The sequence below is a fragment of the Myxocyprinus asiaticus genome, chromosome 2 (assembly GCF_019703515.2).
Source record: "Myxocyprinus asiaticus isolate MX2 ecotype Aquarium Trade chromosome 2, UBuf_Myxa_2, whole genome shotgun sequence".
Lineage (NCBI taxonomy): Eukaryota > Metazoa > Chordata > Actinopteri > Cypriniformes > Catostomidae > Myxocyprinus > Myxocyprinus asiaticus.
In genome coordinates, this window is record NC_059345.1 from 34,424,773 (window position 1) to 34,444,419 (window position 19,647).

At 37.2% G+C, this 19,647-nt stretch overlaps 2 protein-coding genes across 10 annotated transcripts in view; both read right to left on the reverse strand.

Annotated features, from left to right (window-relative positions):
* Positions 1–2,686: 2,686 nt before the first annotated feature.
* On the reverse strand, positions 2,687–9,564 carry LOC127416365 (SKI family transcriptional corepressor 1 homolog-B-like). Of its 7 annotated transcripts, none has more exons than XM_051655700.1 (9): positions 9,415–9,564; positions 6,699–8,433; positions 5,958–6,048; positions 5,704–5,796; positions 5,551–5,622; positions 4,255–4,329; positions 4,098–4,172; positions 3,854–3,919; positions 2,687–3,469 (listed from the first exon to the last, which is right to left on the reverse strand). In XM_051655700.1, exons 2-9 carry the CDS (start codon positions 8,421–8,423, stop codon positions 3,375–3,377), a joined length of 2,292 nt encoding a protein of 763 aa, XP_051511660.1. In that variant the 5' UTR covers positions 8,424–8,433; positions 9,415–9,564; the 3' UTR covers positions 2,687–3,374. The 7 variants fall into 7 exon arrangements, 5 of the variants coding, with proteins under 5 accessions (XP_051511660.1, XP_051511654.1, XP_051511645.1 ...); XM_051655694.1 differs by having other exon boundaries at positions 2,687–3,472; XR_007893098.1 differs by having other exon boundaries at positions 3,357–3,469; positions 4,098–4,161.
* A 4,590-nt stretch (positions 9,565–14,154) lies between these two features.
* The window catches only part of LOC127416436 (dual specificity mitogen-activated protein kinase kinase 5-like), a 68,886-nt gene continuing 63,393 nt past the window's right edge, over positions 14,155–19,647 (reverse strand). Inside the window, exon 22 of one of the 3 annotated variants that reach the window (XM_051655805.1) lies at positions 14,155–16,754. In XM_051655805.1, the coding sequence (XP_051511765.1) occupies positions 16,644–16,754 (111 nt within the window). In that variant the 3' untranslated portion in view covers positions 14,155–16,643. The remainder of the gene's footprint in view (positions 16,755–19,647) is intronic. The other 2 variants (XR_007893104.1, XR_007893105.1) reach the window with 2 other exon arrangements.

Genomic DNA, 19,647 nt, shown 5'->3' on the forward strand with positions numbered 1-19,647 from the left:
AAAATCTAAGTAACTGTATTCCACTACAGTTACAATTTAAATCATTGGTAATTAGAATACAGTTACACTCAAAAAGTATTTTGATTACTGAAGAGATTACTTTGCATTTTATTGTCATTTGTTTCATTTAATATTTAGTCCTTTCAGATGGAAAACATTTATACATATAAATGATGCGATCCAAAGTGCATTTGAACAGCGGTGAAACACTTTCTTATGATGTGTTACATTCATACGAGCAGACAGAGAAGTAAGTTTGAAATAAGTTTAGAGCAGAAGAAATAGAAATAAACCTTGTGTAAATTGTCAGCTTTACGCTAAGCTAAAATGCTATTTCTAGCCATTTTACATGCACGTTACCAGGCACGATCATATTTTTTTATCAAGAAAATTCAGGTTGGATCATAATTTCTTTTTTTTTCTAGTAAGACCTTTGATATTAGGGCAAAAATCATATTCTTGATGATAATTTTTATATTGTTTTCCTGTAAAAATATCTAAAAATCCTTAAAACAAGATCAATTTGATTTATCTTGTTTTAGAAACAACACTGCATAAGATATTTAGGTTTTTCAGAGAATGTATTTTTTAACATGTGTATTTTGTCTTACTGTACTGGCAGAGTTTTTATAGTCAAAACAAGTGAAAAAATCTACCAGTGCTGAAGAAGTAATCCAAAGTATTTAGAATACGTTACTGACCTTGAGTAATCTAACAGAATACGTTACAAATGACATTTTACAGCATGTATTCTGTAATCTGTAGTGGAATACATTTCAAAAGTAACCTTCCCAACTCTGGGCAGCAGTGCATAAAATCATGCAGATATGGGCTTCAGTTAATGTTCACATTAAGCATTAGAATGGGAAAAATGTGATCTCAGTGATTTGGACCGTGGCATGATTGTTGGTGCCAGATGGGCTGGTTTGAGTATTTCTGTAACTGTTGATCTCCTGGGATTTTCACACACAACAGTCTCTAGAATTTACTCCGAATGGTGCCAAAAACAAAAACATACAATGAGAGGCAGTTCTGTGGATGGAAATGCCTTGTTGATGAGAGAGGTCAACAGAGAATGACCAGACTGGTTTGAACTGACAAAGCCTACGGTAACTCAGATAACCGCTCTGTACAATTGTGGTGAGAAGAATAGCATCTCAGAATGCTATTCAGAGATGTGTGTTGGCACTGTTTTGGCGGCAGGAGGGGGACCTACACAATATTAGGCAGGTGGTTTTAATGTGGCTGATCAGTGTATATATATATGTATATGTGGAGCCCGTTTAAATCAGTTCATTTGAAAATATAAAAAATATATATAGAATATATATAATAAGATATATAAATTTGTAATAAAATAAATACAGGTATAATAAAAGCATATGAACCTGCGTATAATTAAAAGTTGGGTTAAAATTAATAAAGGCCATAGGAATATGTATTATGTACATGATTAACTATAAAATTGGTTAGTGTAAGTGTAGCATCATCTGTCGTCCTCCATGGCCTATATGCAAACTGTAATGGATCTAAAACTTGACTAACTGATGACATCAGGTGTTTGTGTTTTATATATATATATATATATATATATATATATATATATATATATATATATAAAATTACTGCATTACTGTAGATACTTTCCACATATGGCCCAGTATGTATGTAGCTGAAAGAGCTTAGTAGTAGTTGATGCATACTGTGTCAAGAGGTTTAACATCTTCTTTTAAGTGTTTTTAACTAGTGAGGGCAAAACCCTTTCATTTTAACTCCTTCCTCTTTAACCCATCAGGGCCAGGTACTTTATTAGTCCAGATGTGGGCTAAACACACAGTAACCTCCCGCTCTGATAACTGAGACGCTGGACAAATAGGACTTTTTTAAAGGATCTCTTCACTTTTCCTTATATCTGCAAAATCAAATCTAAATCTATTTGTGAACTCGATCTTCCTAACTAAAATTCCAATATCATCATATTTTTGCTTTTGCTGTTTGTTGAAAAAGTGAGCACAATAAAACCACAAACAAACTATAGCAAGAGTCAACTATAGTTTATAATGAATGTAGATTTTAAATACTGGTTTAAAAGGTTGAACTGTGTTCTCAGGACAAAGTAATTTTTTAAATGTCAGGTCGGCAAGCTGTCACGTCTTTATTGGGGCAAGTTGTCATGTGTTTTGAGTTATTACATTTAAATTGCAATATTTGTTGTGCAAAACAATCATTTGATTTTTTTTTTTGTGCGTAAACTTTTACAATTTTGCTGTCTCAGGTATTGTTTTGTTTATACTTGGATTTCATACTTAGACTAACTTTGGCTTTTAAGCCTACAATAGGCTCATTGATGGCATTGGTTCCATTGTAACAACATACCTCATATACTTTGACCATTTTCCCCACCAAAGTTTGATATGTGAATTATATCTTCAAGTGTAAGTGATATATGGGGTCCAACAGTCTGATATTGAATCTCAAAAGAGCTTTAAAAGTTTTAGGATCTAGAAAAAATTTAAAACAAATACATTTTATGCTATTTATTTATTTTATAAAATGAATGAGAAATGTTTAAGATTAAAATCTATTTCTACTGACCAATAAAATGTTGAAAAAAAAAGATTTTATAAATAATATGATAAGAATGCTTGTGACTCTTTTGAACTTTTATTCAAGAATGAGGCAAGAGATCATTTTATTTTCGAAAATTCATTCCAGAAGTCACATGACATTTTAGTTTAAGCACTTGATGTGGAATAACAACATTTTTAGTATTCTGAATTATTTATTTTGGGTAATATGGGCTAAGTGCTTGTTCATATTTGTGTTTGTTATACAGTAATATGATATTACACAACATTTTAGGTTTGAATAGGTCAGTCTGAGATGTTGCTTTTCTAAAGTGCGTAATATTGACGATACACAATTAATTTGCATGAGCAAATCAGTGAAGTTAGGTATACATGTAAAAACACGTAAATAAACATAAATAATGTGGATAATCAACAATTTCAGTTTATGAAATTTCACATAATACAATTCATTGCACATTGCCACGTTTTAAGAATTTGTATTGTTTTAAAAAAATCATATTTACATAAGTAACAGTATAGTTATTTGACCCTTCTTTGTCATCCTCTGGCTTGTTTAATTGAGTTTTGGTGTCCTAAAGTCTTCCTAGACACTTTCCTCCACTGTACAAGGCAAAACCCACTGTGCCAGTGAATACTTTGGATGGATTGCGGTTAAGCAGTCCTTGGACAGAATTCATTGTGCATAATTTGAGAGAACTCAGTGCAACTGGAGAATTCCTTTAGGGGATTTCCACAGTTTTCTTTGTTTTGCACTATAGTGTCTTCCTGGGACGCAACTTGAAGTTAAGGTGGTAAGAGGGGTGGCTTGAATGTGCAGGTCCCTGTGCAGTGCCGTGGAGTTAGCATTTTGCAGGAGAAATGGTGAAGAGCGTCGTGAGCTTCTAGGAAAAAGGTTGATTTAGTTCCATAAATAACAGCACAAGGGGAGTCCGTTTTTAAACCTATACAATCCTTTACTGAAACATACCAGATATGATACATGATACATGTCTTATGCATGAAGATGGGAAAGTATCACACTCCTCTAATCACCACTTCTTTAACTAACAGTCAAAAATAAATCATGTTTTAATGTATTTTAAGTATATTATTTGATATATTAATAGTATATATCCTTAAATGAAAAAGTAGCACTTGCATATTTCTCTTTTGCGGAAAGGGTGGTAATTCTGTTATAGAAGAATATGAAATACACTTTTTGTTCCAAACTTTTGGGTGATAATGCATGTATACTGAATGCATGAAGATATTTTCTAAATTACCTTTAAGCTTCTGTTGAATTGCATAACGAGCCTTTCTCTCCTGATCCAACTCATTGCACAATGTGTCTAAATAAATACAAAGAAACATGAATAAATCATTTGGGAAGGGGTCACAACCATGAAATGTTTTTCAGTTCTGTGTGACCTATAATTTCCTTGAAAATCAGCTGAAAATATGCAAGTGTCACTTTTTGTAAATTAGCCTTTTCCTTTCACTAGTGCAAAACATGCGTCTATGCATTACCTCTTACAATGTGCAGCTGCTGGACCATCTCCTCTCGATAAGACAGTTCCCTCTTCATTTGATCCTGAAAATTATCTGTTAGAGTTTACACACAGTAAGTTATAAACAGGAGTTAAATTATGGATAAATGCATAGGTCAATACATCTCTCGTTTTACCTTTCAAGCTTTGAAATTCCCGTTCAAGTTTTTTTCTTAGCTCAACTTGCTCCAAGAGTTGCTTTCGGAGCTCTTCTGTGAAAACCAAAAGAAATCATATCACTGTAACTTAATCACCACGCATATCCCAGTGGTTTTGAGTAAGCTAATGACTTTTTAAAGAAAACTATCCCAAGTAAATCGGAATGATTTTTTTATTAAGAAACATACCGTATATTTTCACTCTCTGTCTTGTGTAATAGCGCTATTTAGGTTACTAAAACAAAACACTCGGTCCCCGTGTTCTCAAGCATGACATTGCAAAATAATTAGGACAGTTGCCTGAGGGGTGTGTGGAAAACTAGCGTGGCAATGTAGATCGTCTGCAGTTCAAGGACAATTCTCAATAAAACAGAATTGTGTTGAGATCGCCCGTATTTGCATAATGTATGTGTAAAGGGGGGAACATATAGGCAGACGACAATTTGCCTTACAAATATCTATTCTTTGTTGAACCTGCTTTAAAGGAATATTCCGGGTTCAATACAAGTTCAGCTAAATCGACAGCATTTGTGACAATGTTGATTACCACAAAAATTAATTTTGACCTGCCCCTCCTTTTCTTTTAAAAATGCAAAATTATATTTTACAGTGAGGCACGTACAATGGAAGTGAATGGGGGCCAATCCGTAAAACGTTAAAATACTCACTGTTTCAAAAGTATAGACACAAGACTTAAACAATATGCTTGTTAAAATGATTTTAGTGTGATAAAATCGCTTACAAACCTTTTCTGTGTAAAGTTATAGCCAATTTTACAACTTCATTGCCATGAAAACACAACACTAACCTTAAAACGACTGTAAAACATTGATTTATCAACTTTACAGCTCAATAATTAATGAGTTTTAACAGAAGAATTAATGTAAGTGCTTTTATAAAATTATAAGCTTCATATTTCTGCCTTCTTTAAAACCTCCAAAAATTGGCCCCATTCACTTCCATTGTAAGTGCCTCACAGTAAACTTGATTGATTTATTTATTTATTTATTTTAGAAAGGAGGGATGAGTCGAAATAAAATGTTTTGGTAATCAACATTATGCCACAAATGTTGTCGATAGAGCTTAACTTGTTTTGAACCCGGAATATTCCTTTAAAATGATCATACGAAGAACATTTTAGTTTATATTTGAGATTTTTTATTTTATAATCTGTTATTTTCTTTACATAAACAGCGAAAACGTTTGCTAACAATGGTACAACACTGCTAAAACAAAAATCATAAAATGTAAAAAGGTATGCTAACTCTTTTGTACCTTTCGCCATATTCTCGATGTCTTTCTCGAAAAGATGACATATTTGATCAGTTCTTCTCAATGTAGCGTCGTCTGCCAGAAAGAAAAAGAGAATATCAATAAATAATTTCAACTGCAGCAGGTCAGGATTTTTTTTATTGATAAGCTACTCACTTGGGTTCTCTTTGCTAACGTTAATTTGATCCGAACCGGATTTCTGTGATTCACAATCGTCCTCTGTTGGGCTGTTGTTTGAAATGCGTGAATCTAAAAAGCGAAATGTTCCATTTAGTAGGTGACTAATTCAAAGTGCATAATTAAATGTTGAGATAAAAAAAAAAAAAATACTCTTTAAAATCGACGAAATGAAATTGGCTAAATTATATAGGCTACAGTCTTGTTCGTATAATAATTTGTAAGCGGGTTACCGTTTGATTCCGGTTCGCTGCAACGAAGTTTATAGGCTGAACAAGGCGGTGTGCTCTGCAGAGATGCTCCTTCCTTTTCATGTGGGTACACCTGCAAAATTAACCAACCATTTAAAAATAAATACAAGGCCAATTATGCACAGTTTTCTTATTTTCTTACGCAACCATACGACACACAACAGACTGTCATTAATTGTAGGCTTTTCTAATGATCTGCAAATATTTGCACATCAAGGCAAATTATCCATATTACAAAGTAAATTCTATCAGATGGACGGACAAAGAGAATAATTTGCACTGAAACGGGGGCAGTAACCACAGGGGAGCCCTTTCACCAATGCATATAGCCCGCGGGCGAAATCGGACCTGACCGTTCGTTCTAAACATTTAATTTAGTACAATTACGCTTCTTTTATTTAGAGCCTTGTACATTAATAAACATGGTCTTTAAACCAGCTATATAGCCTATACAAATTGCAAATTGTTGAGAAATAGAAAACTTGGAATATAGAATCCCTGGGCTCATAATTAAGCGTAATTACTCTCTATTAGAGCTGAAAGACTGCTGTATCAGACAAATGCTATTCTGAGCAATAAGTGCCCTTATTCAGTGTACCATTTGGTTGCTTAGGTAGATCGAAATTATTTATACACCAGGCTGTAATTTTATTTTGAAGTTTTAATATTTTTAAGTGATATCGATTCAAATGGTGTGTGTGTGTTTGTGTGTGTCATCCTCACATTATAAACACTGGCATCGTTTTTCTTTGCCACCTGCTTGTGCTTGTGATCGGAGGAGTCTGAGTCACTGAAAGTGGGCATCTGGTCACAGTCCGGCTGCGGTGTGTGTCCGTGCTCGTCGTGATTGTTCAAAGAGATTTCCCCATGCACGGGACTTTGTCGATCATCCACGGAAAGTTGTATGGACGACTCCTCATCTGGCATTCTGTGAGATTCCACGTCCACATCTGGATCTTCCCCACTGTCCACACATGGAGAGGCAGATCTGTAGCTGGAGCTCTCACTTACTAAATCCGGTGATATATGGCCAGAATGGGCTCCGCTGTATGCATCCCTGTTTCCATAGAGCTTGGCTATACTCTCTGCGTCTTTAACGACTGGTCTGAAGGCCGAAATATAGCTCATCTTTCTGGGGGTGGCTGGTTGACCCTCAGTTGACCTTGCCTCGTCCCCAGATTTGTCCTCGTCGTTCCTGAGGGACTGCGAGCTGGAGCAGCGCTCGTTATCGAACAGACTGTCTCTAGGTGTGTTTGCCCCCCTCACGCTCTCTGAAATCTCTGTTTCGGCTTGCCTGCCACCCAGAGGGTCCGTGTGTGGTTTTGGTTGTGCTGGTTGATAGGATGCGAGCGGCAGGCTTCCTGTGGTGGGCCAGAAAACGGGGAACGACGGATAGAGACTGTCCTTTGCCCCGGGCCAAAACATACCTGGTACACTAGTCTTATTCTGTTCACCAACGCCATCATCTTTTTTTTGACACAGTCCAAACGCCGGGAAAGTATACGGATGCGGAAAGATGGGAGGTGGGATCTTCTGGAGCATGCCAAAACTCTTACTAGGCACAGGAATGACCGGGTAGTTCCGCACACTGTTGATTAAATTGAGGTTACCACGGTCGTCATCGCAGCGCAAAGTTTTGTGTGGAACATCAGGGGAACTGGTCTGCGTGATGTTGCCGGAGGCGTGCGGTTTAAGTGGAGATGATATTTCCGATCCACTCCCTGGCATTGCCCGCTTTCGGCTCCCGCCGTTAAACATGGCCTTAACGTCCTCCCACGCGTGACAAAGATCGTCAGACAAGCTTTTATCGGTCAATTTTAGATGGCGTCTCCACGAATTAAAATTGGCCGCGTCCGGCTGCGTGTATTTGGACTCGGGTGTGCGGTGAGAATGAAATATGAATTTGTTGGGTGAAAAATACATATTGCAATAGGTGCACTTGATGCATTTCGCCCTAGAGCTGTTGTACCTCGCCGGGATGAAGCTTCCCCTGCTCCCCCAGGCGCACTCGTGTGAAACATCGAATGCAAAATTCTCGGGTAGTTTGGGAGGATTGTGAGCCCCGAGGAAAGACTTGCAGAGGCGCTCGGCCTCGCGTTTGGTGATCATGCCACAGCGGCGCGAGGAGATGGGCATGGCCCCCGCGCGCCTCAGGATCTCCAGCTGCACTGGTGTGCACTGCACACACGTAATTCCAAGAGCCACGCGTCTATTGTGGATTTCGTTGTAGCTGTAGTTCTTCAACAAAGTGTTGGAAATTTGCGCCAGACACAGTCTCTCCTGACCATCTATGACCAACGAGACGATGGGCACTCCGTACAGCGCAGTCTCACTCACTTGATTGGGCTTCAGCGAGCTGGTGCTAGAATAAGGCTGCAGTTCTTGCTTTGAGTTGGGAGAAGAGCAGACATCTCGTCCCGTAGACAGCTGACTGGGTATCGACTCCATTCCTTGAAGTCTGTGGAGGACGAGTCAGAGGTTTAAAATTATACTCGATTTCAGTTGTAGCCTATTAGTGCAGCCACTAACCCTATCCTTAGTATTTAGGCTATGTGCTGTAATCATCACAAACACGACTCTTATGTAGGCGTTTTCCTAAAATAAACAATACGTCACAAAATTATCTCCGAGGAAATCATTTGCTAGTTTCAAAAGTCACCTTTCCATTTTGTTAATTTTCATATCACTTTTTTAGTTTGTTTCAGCCTAGATAGCATTAGAAATGCTGTTGTGGCTTATAAATTATTTTTAGCATTACATTACAGACTACCTTGTTAATATTTGTAATTAACGCATCAATGCTTGTATATGAAAGTAATATAGCCTACTAATTTTTGTACAAAATTAACGATTGATTCTTTGCAGAGAATTCTTCAGGTTGCCAGTATAGCTACTGACTGCTCTAAAAGTATCCTCAAAAGCTCGCACTCTTTGACCTGAGAGCCTGCTTTATCGCTTAATGTTTCCAAATCGGCTCAGAAGCCGGAGCGATTACTTAAAGGCCTCTTACGGCGCTAATACGCAAAAGGGCAGAAGGGAAGAATCTTTTATCTACGCCAATGAGCTTAGCAACAAGAAGAAGCAGTAAGCCGCTTTCTGTGTAATTACACAGCCTGTGTTTTCCAACTTCGATCTGTTAATAAAAGTCTTATTAATAATTAAGGCATGGCGAGAGGAGCTTATGATAGCTATTTCAGTCTTATTCATAGCCTACTATCTTTTCCACACATGTAAAAATGTTTATTTATGATGTTCAAATATTATTTAGATTCTGTAAATTCTCTTTCGTAATCAAGGATATTTAGAAACATTATTATTAGTAGGGTAGTCTTTCTCTTAAGTTCTAAACATTTTGTGAAATGTAGACAAAAAATAATTGAGAACAATCGATTAAGCGCGTAAATTCAAGAAAACCATGTAAATATGGCACGAAACCTACCTTTGTATTTTCAGGAGAGGGCTCAGATGAGTGAATGTATTCGTGTCAAATGAATAGGCCTAAAAAAGGATAAAACGTCCGCTGAACGTCTACAGCTAGATATTGTTCATTTTTTTCCCCCTTCCCCTCTCAAAACAGCTTTCGGCTTTCCATCCCACTCTGCTCTGGTGTGTTGTGATGGGAGAGAGAGCGGAGTGACCACATGGCAGTCTCGGAGCTCGTGCCTCGTCTTAATAGGTTGTGCGCGATGTACTTCAAGAGTGGGGACGCCAAAACGAATAGCAAGGCACACCCACTGAGATCAAATCCGATTCTGGTATTAACCGTTTACTTCCACAACTCCAAAACAAAGTTCACTGTCAGTTTTAATTAAGCCACTTTTGATAGATAGATAGATGGCATCAAAATTACACTTTGCTGATTACAAAAGCAGGGTTTAAGTGCAATATAAACGGTTTTGCGCATGAACTACAAGGGCGAGAGAAGAACAATGCACAAGGGTAAATTATCATGCTTTGTTATTTCCATCCAATGATATGAGGCACACCCGCAGCTTTTGCTCAGAATAAGTTTCCCATGAATTTAGGAACTTATGTATATATTTGAGTGGCACGTCGGAAATCAGACAATATATCATTATGCATGTGCATTGAACATTTGCTCGAGGCAACATATCCACAGGCCATGTGTATCCTAACATATCCAAAAAGGCCATTGCTTTTTACTGTGTCACATGTCTACCGGTGAATGATACATTTGTTAAACACACCAGCCAGTGAGAGCGGCTAGTGTGTACAAACAGTGATATATCAGAGCAATGGGCTGAGGTAAGTGGTGCAACCTTATATGGCCGTATGAACTATTTAAAACCTGATCCCTGAAACCCTTCAGTTAACCTCACTAATTCTTGACGTAAAGATATTAATATTGAGCTGGACAAAGTTGTGCTCTCCACTTTGAAATATACGACAGTGGTCTCTCTCTCTCTCTCCCTCTCTCTCTCTCTCTCTCTCTCTCTCTCTCTCTCTCTCTCTCCTCTCTCTCTCTCTCTCTCTCTCTCTCTCTCAGAAATGTATTGATGTGTCCAGCGCAACGCAGAGAAAACGTACAGTATCTCTCAGTTCTTAAGCTTTGCAAAGATGGACATTGGTAATATTTTTTTTTTTTTTTTTTTACATATTCAGTTTTGCACAGAGAAATATGTTGGATTTGGACAACCTGTCAAATGTACTGATTCCAGGAAAAAGCCTAGTAATTATCTCAACCATTGTGCATTTATTTTGCATAGTGTCATAAACAGGCATTTGATTAAACGGTAATTAATTATATAAAACGACAACAATTACCGGAATCAAATAAGAGTTAATAATGTCCAAAAAAAAATGGCCTTAGATGCATGGTTCATCCTAGCAGAGCCATTACACCAGAACAATGACTGCCTTAAAAGCTAAAGTGTATTTTGCATTAATAGAACATGTCTCTGTATCCGATTAACTGTCTACATTACATAATTTGACACTGGTAAATGGAGGCGTTTTTCAAACTGAACTAAATCATTTCTATCCATAGCTGTGCAACACTTTCAGATAAAATATTTGTATTAATTTTTTAAAGGAGAGGGTGGATTCATCTGCTTCGATATGTTATTACAGAGTTAAAAAAGAAAAAGAAAAGGTTTAAAAATCTGTCAAGCGGCGGGTGCCCTGTGACCGAGAGGACACCGGCTTAACCTAATTCAATATTAATGGGCAGGGAAACTTTAACCAGATCTGCCTGGCCGTGTCCCCTTTCACAAACAAGAAGCTTCGTTCTGGCCCAACAATAATTACAATTTTATTCTGTAATTATTCCTCTCTTGTTAATTATTTAGAGCTCAGACTCAATGCGGCATTGTTAGCGTTTAAGGCGGGGAGACAGGGGCTCACATGTCCTACAAGATTGTCATTAAAGACAGGATCCTCCCACGAGCAGGTACAGCTACACAACACCCATCTTTAAACAAGCCATCCTGTCAAACTGTTCAAAACTGTTCAATACTGTTAATTCTTTCCCGAGTAGAATTTGAAGACCATTTCATATAGTTGGGCCCCTCCTTAAATTATAATAATCTCTGTAGCAAAATAAATCTTTTTGCAGTTATATGAATTTAATATTTACAGGCATCACAATTAATAACCAACCAGATTACTTTGAGCTGAATTTAATGTACTTATCTCTGACATGCTATTAAATAATCAATGATTGTTTTTACATAACGGTTCGGTTGAATCAATACGGAGAATATTGTGTTTCAGGACGGCATATGCCATTATTGGCTCATTAATATACAAGCTATTATATTACACGAGAATGAGTACACTAATTAAGGAAACATTATATAGGCTAGTTGTTGGGTAGGCTATCAAAGAAAGAATTAGGGACATTTTTCTTAATTAGTGCCCTGTATATGTGGTTTTTTTGTTTTTTTTTTTTCTTTTTTTTTTGGCATGACATTAGGATTAAAAGCAATGTTTTAAAATGTTCTTAACAGATAATACATTTATACTTCCATTTAAACTGCAGGAAATGATGTTGTGTTGGTGTGCTGGGAAAAGCGGGGAGAAGGAGAATCACCGTCCATTTATCTTGACTTTTTTTTTTTTTTTTTTACGTTTATATTCGCCATCAGTTTTTATTCTTATGTTAATATTTTAATTAAAAATAACTAAATGTATCTGTTCTATGAGATTTTATAAGATGAATGCGTTTTTGCTCAATTTTTGCACGCACAAACGAGGCTGTAAATTAAATAATAATAATAATAATATAATCCTTTACCCATTAATAATGTTGAACACTGAAAAACATGATCGGACTGGCTGCTAATGCTGATGCAACTTTGCAACACATTAAAATTATGGATTTAACAAATGGCCATATGGTCACTTGACATAAACCAGTAAAGTTTGATAGGTTACTTCCCAACATAATTACAAAATCTGTCAAATAAAAACACATTGAAACGTAGAAATGCAGTTAAAGACAACGAAAGAAGTAAACCTGCGAGGTGGATGGTTTTGGGAATCTATAGTGCGCAAGTATAGGTTTTAGTCTTAAGTTGTTTGAATTGGATGACAAGTTTACTGTTATAGACACTTTTAAAGCCTTTTTCTTGTTGAAATGCTGTAAAATGACATTTATGCAATAAACATAACTGTAATTATTCCGTCGTACCTTAAAACAAATGTTTAGTTTTTAAGATCAGCCTATTCAGAGCACTGCTCTTTAACGTGCTTCATAACAATAAAGATGGGAACATTTCAATTTAAAACTGGTGGGTTTTAAAAAAAAAAAAAAAATAGCCTAAGCGATCCTGTGCTGGGGCTTTTTGAGAGGATTGGCACATAAATCAAAGGCAGACTAATTGTGCAAGAGAGGTTTAATAAACGCATCCGCTGAAAACCAGTGTTCTGCAGTCACTGTTATATCCGCGCCGTATAAAAGCGCGACCCCAATACATTTCACTTTAGCGCGAGATCAATCAGCTTCTCTCATATTGATCTCTGTAGCCTTGACACTCCTGAGTCGCCTGCCGCAGCCTTTTTGTTTCGAGTGAAAATAGCGTTTCGATTACTGTTTTTATTAGGGAAAGATTGCTACAAGAGGTTCTCCGTAGCCTGAAAATGAAGTGGTGACATTTTAATTACTAGACATTGATAAAGGAATCTTGGTAATGGCTGTGAACAGGTCTTTAAATGCTCGTCCGGCCCCCGCGCTAATCAAACTGGACTGCAGGAGAAAGGTCGCATTAGAGCAGCAGTTTGGATCCCAGCAACCCAAGAAGGAATACGAAGGGCCTTCAGCTGCTGGAGCCCATATCCGCTGTTCAAATGCCACCTTTGGACCTTGGTTTTAACTGGACTGCTGTCTAATTGGACTGCAACCACAAAGGACTTTGAATGCATATCTTTAAATTGTGTCATGTTGCTTTGACTTTTGGAAATAAACTAGTAAAAGTTGATAGCTAATGGAAATGGCCATTGTACTGTTATCCAGGTTTGACCTCTTCAGTTTAAATCAGCAGCTGCTCTCCAACATAATCCAGTCTGGAAATTCCTTATGCATGGTGTTATTGTAAACATTTTGGTTGGACTGTAAGTGAACTCTAACAGTGATGCACTCATGCGGAGAGGAGAGTGACTCCGACCTATCGGATTCCTGTCCGCCACATTGTAGTCATTCTGTATGGACCCCAACACTATGAAAACACTGGACCAAAACTGCATCCCATGACTGTTAATGTATTCTGTCTAACCAAATAAACCTACCTTTAAAACACACGAGTGTAAACTACTGCGTGTAATGCTAATCATCTAATGGATAAGCCTAGATGTAATCCACAGAAATTATGTTTAAGGAATCTGGGGGTCATGCCATCTGTCGCAGAGTCCCCTGTTCTATTTTATTTGCAAAAGGAATGTTTGAGAGTCTTAAATTTATATTTCCTATTGACACACTGAAGCTGAAGATATAAATAACCATCTTAAGACAAATGTTTTTGAGAAACATCTTGTGCCTAAAACCTTTGCACAGCACTGTTTGTATATATAGTGTTTTCTTCAAAGAAAATAAACCAAATGCATTTTGCGTGTTTTAAAATGAATTGTCGAAAATAACAGCCATCTTTTGAGTGTAGTGTTATATAAAGAGGTTGCTGGGATATATTATCCTGGAAAGAGGAATACAATTTATGCAGAAAAATGAAATTTGAAAAGTTTTATTTAGCAAACCTCACATCAACTGCAATATGTAGTCACATACTTGTTTTTGTTCTTCACAGATCTGACGTATACCTTGGCCAAACCACTCCTAAGGTTTTGGCCTATTATCAGATTATAATCATTTGAGAAAAACATTGTACAAATTAAGAAAACAGGTGCAAAGAAACTTATTGTAACAAATAATATAACTTAGGAAAAAAAACAACAACAATGTATTTGGCTTTGGTATGTGACAATTACATTTTCTGTAATATATAATGAGTATAAATCTCAATAAGCACTATACACATTTGCTATCATCATATAAAATGACCTTATTCCATTGTTTTGATAGCCATCTTCTCCACTGGTATAATAGTTCTGAGATCTTTTCCTCAATAGACACAGGCACTGAAGAACCACATTAATATCCTAATAAAAAGTATCTAGCACTTGAATAAAAACATCATCCATTGAGTAACACTGACCATATTGAACATTATCAGAAGAGAAGGCATATGTGATGACTCAGTGTGGCTTATGTAAGGACCATATTTGCCAACAGCTGTCAGGGTTTCAGTGGTTCTATGTAGGATGATGCTCTCCCCTGCAGTGCATGACAGAAAGAGTATCACAGAAGGTGTGCTGATTTGCTTTGGTCAACCCAGAACAGCTGGTCAGTCAATTTAGACCTGTTACACTGCATACAGTTATGTGACTGCTGTGGCATTGTCTTATCATTGTTACCTTTGTAGAATCTTACTTGTACTAATATTGTGTTACTGTTATCCAAATGGGGGAATGAGCAACATGAAACTGCTGTGCCAAGACTGTGTGGATGAATAGGTACAATTTGAGCACTATGCTAATGTGATCTACCAAGAGAATTCAGTGGTGCGTCTGCACTTTACAAGCTATTGCATCTCAGCACTTTAGGTAAGGACCGATCCATATGATTTTTTTTTATTTTTTTTCAAATGGTTTAAAGGGAAAACACTCATCTAATTTGCTTTACCTATCTGAAGTGTACTGGTGCATTAAAGGGACAGTTCACCCAAAAATGAAAATTCTTTCATCATTTACTTACCCTCATGCCATCCCAGATGTGTATGACTTACTTTCTTCTTCTGAACACAAACATTTTTATAAGAATATTTCTGCTCTGAGGGTCCTCACAATGCAAGTGAATGGTGTCCAAAATGTTGAAGGTCCAAAAAGCACATAAAGGCAGCATAAAAGTAATCCATAATACTCCAGTGGTTTAATGCACATCTTCAGAAGCAATATGATCAGTGTTGGTGAGAAACAGATCAATATTTAGGTCCTTTTTTACTGTCAGTCTCCACTTTCCCATTCTTCTTTTGTTTTTGGCAATTTGCATTCTTTGTGCATATCGCCACCATCTGATCTGTTTCTCACTCACACCTATCATATTGCTTCAGAAGATACACATTAAACCACTGGAGTTCTATGGATTACTTTTATGCTTCCTTTACGTGCATTTTGGAGGTTCAAAATGTTGGTACCCATTCACATTGCATTGTATGGACATACAGAGTGGAGATATTCTTCTAAAAATCTTCGTTTGTGTTCTGCAGAAGAAAGAAAGTCATTCAACATCTTGGAGGGCATGAAGGTAAGTGATGAGAGAATTTTCATTTTTGGGTGAACTATTCCTTTAAGTTAATGCAATAGTCAAAGCAATAATTTTCAATGAACTACTTGAACAAAGCTCATTAATGGGCTTATACATGGTCAGGGCAAGAACGAAACCCATTGGGTTCCAATGTAGTATTTCAGGCTGCTACTAGAACATCTAAAAGCCATTGTACTCTGCACAAGCTTCTACCCACCATAATAATGCAGCATCATATTTTTCCAACTTAAATTGGGTATTTCCACAACTGGCAGGCCGTTTGTGAAACTTGACAAAAAGTGGCTTTTAAAACAACAGTCACATGACGTGCACTTGCACTGCAGCAGGGAGCTTGACACAACCCCATCAATTTAAAAAACTGAAATGTTTTACTGAACTTGAGATGATTTATGACGCAGCCATAATGTTTTGGTAAAACCAGACTGTTGCTTTAAGTACAGACAGAGAAAGTCTCCATTATTTTCACACAAATTCAAATCCATGGGAACTAAATTTGAGTTGAGCAAACAACAGCACCCTGTGAGGATCTTCTGTTAAAACATTTACTTTGGAATCGGCACAAAGAGGGAAAATAAATCTAGATTTGGGCTTATGCAAACCAATATTCATCCACCATGGTTAAAATACTCATTTGCAGGCCTAAGGCTAAATGCTTGCATAATCTGCACCAGACTCGTGGCAGTTCTCAGACCATGCACCATTACAACTCAGGGTTGGGAGGGGTGCTGTACTTGAGGTGCTGCAAGTTCATCTGCTTCTTCTCTGGGTTCATTAGAAAAGTGAGAGGAAATTTGGACACCAACTCCCATAATTCTGTCCTGTGCCACTATTCTTTACATGAGCCTCTGTGCCTGCTGAGCTTTGCGGTCCTCTAGGCTGCGGCACACCCACATGGACACGACCTCTGTGTTGCCATCATTATATTGCATGATGAAGGGGTGGTCCTGAAGGAAGGATAAAAGACCTGTAATCATTTACTTAAACTTATGACGTTGCCTTTCTATTTTCCCTGGAACACAAAAGGGAAATGTTAGGCAGAATGTGAGGGACCAACAGCCTTAGTCACCATTCAATTTCATTGCATCTTGTTTTCCAGACGATGGAAGTGAATGGGGACTTAGGCTGCCATCCCACCTAACATCTCCTTTTGTGTTCCACAGAAGCAGGAAAGTCATACGGGTTTAGAACAGCATGAGGGTGAGCAAATAATTACAAAAGTTTTGTTTTTGCGTGAACTATTCCTTTAAAAAGCAATAACCAACCACAAAAGTCTAAACATCACTGGGTAAATAAGCTGGCGAAAAGACATAGGGAATATTGTTCATAAGTAAGCAATGTAAATGCTTTTTAAATCAAGATCCTAAACCTAAGTTGAAAGTCATATGACACAGATTGAAGACCTTTAATGGGCTCCCATCTTCTCATACTCTTCTCATAAATACAGCAATGCCAGTCTTGCTCTTCCTCATCCTGTTTTGTTTCTTCCTTCATTCCTTCCTTCCTTCCTTCCCTCTCTCTCTCTCTCTCTCTCTCAATGAGGACAATGCAATACCATCAATCGTTCAGTCCTCTTAATGGTGAGCTCTGCCTGTGGCACAGTGAGGTTAATCACTCTCACTTCTGGAGTGTTAGAGAGGGCAGTCCTGAGGGGGAGCTCTACCAGGCACCCATCTCATCAATCACACAGCCTGGGTAGGAGAGCACTCAGTGCCAGGTCCACCACCAGACCTAGTGGTGTAATACGCAACCACACAGATGAGTCCACCTCACATACTGAACCTGGCTGTTTGGGTAAGGGTCTGACCCCTGGAATGGCCTGTTTTCTTACCTGACATAGAAGTGGCATGGGCTTTAAGGGAGAATGGGGACAGCGCATGTGAGAATAGTAAACATGCTGGTATAAATCACACACCATAAAGAGAAAAATCACAGCCTAGACACATTAGGGTAATTCTTCAACTTCATGCATTTTTATGTCCCAGGGGTTTATTTTTATTAAAAAGAATAGATTTCACCCTATTTCTTTTTTGTAATATATAATTTTTACCAGGACTTCATTAGTTTTAGTAATATTTATACATATATTTTATTGTTTTAGTATTTTTATTGGCCGTCATTTCCAAATAAGATGTCATTTTGCCAAATTCTGCAAAAAGTGAGAAAATATTATTTAATTGTGTGTATTTAGGATACATAAAATGTTAGCAATGAAATTAGCCTTAGCAAGACAAAACATAAAAAATGCTTGACTTTCTAGATGTTTAAAGTCCTAAAAGTGCCCAAAGTTGAAGAAACACCCATTAATAATAAATATAATAAATGTGGACACAAGCTGATGTACATGCCTAACCAAGGCAAACAACTTGGTGTTTGTCTCACAACCTGAAATAAATCAGACCTTGGATGGTCACCTGCTTGTGTAGCTATACGGAGACAGATCACAAAAACACAAACCCCACCACCTGCATATCCCCTCTGTTCCATGTGTATGTGAGTGTGTTGGAGCATGCCAGAAACAGGACCTTCATTAATTAACCCACCTGCTGCTAGCTTAGCACATGTGCAGAGTGGAGAGGCAGTATAAATACTCTGTTAGTTAGGTCATTATCATCTCCCTGCTTTACCTCTCTAAAATAAATAAATGGAAAAATCAAATTTAGAAGTGTGGCTACATTAATCACAGCCCCATCGCAAAGTGTGATAATCACCTGAATTCTCCATTAAAGTAAAACTGCCAAACCCATGGGAAATCTCACCTCTCCCTTTAATTGTTTTGATCTGGTAAAGGCTTTTTAATCTAAGATTAATTTATGCAATTTTAAATAACTCTACATATGATTAATAAGCTTGAAAATTAAAAGGAGTCCAAAGCAATTATAAAAAGTGGTTGGTCATCACCTCATTAGAATGTGTTGGCGAACAGCGACAGCTCAGTTTAATGTGTGTCATTGTATGTGTATGTATGTGTGTGTGTGTGTGTGTGTGAGAGATGCTGATATTGAAGTCGAGAGAAAAAAAACGCGAGAGAGACACAGAGTAAGAAAGGTGAATAAGTCGGCGGAATAACTAGGTCTTTTCAGATTTGCATATTAACGATCTGCTCCCACGGGATACAAAACTATGTATATGAGCTCTTGGACAATGTTAAGATTTCATAAATTCTGATCTTTAAAATTCAGCAGTCACCATGGGTCAAACCATCTTTATAGGTAAAATGGCAGCAGGGAATCAAATTCGCTTATAGCTATAAGCTCACACCACATAAAGCTCTGTTAGTGTGATGGTAGGGTTTGCTTTCGGCTAACTACCAACACATAATGGAACATCTTAACTAGAGACGCACTAACATCAAAATTCTGGCTGATAAATCATTTCATGTTATGGCTCTATTTTGTATAGATAAACTAAAATCAATAGTTTCAAATGATACAAGGCCTCACAATATTATAATATATACATAGTACAAAAGATGGATATTCATTTTGAAATCTGCTATAAAAAAATATTTTATGAGTTGCGTCCTTATTATAATAAAGGTACTCTTTTTCATTGAAAAACAAGTGACTCCGGTTAGAGAAAACAGCTCGGAAAGTAATAAACAACAGGATTTAAAGATAAGTTGGGTGTTAGACAAGAGAGTTTGTGTGTATGGTCTGAAATACAGTTGGGTTAGGTATTAAGAACAAACATAATGCATATACCACAACTACGAACATTTACAGTTCTGAAATAAACAGTAATCCTTTCCACATGTGTGTCTAAAAGGCATGATGTAGGACAATATATGAAAATTAGCACTTTGGGTAATGATACATACACACACACTGGCGGCCAAAA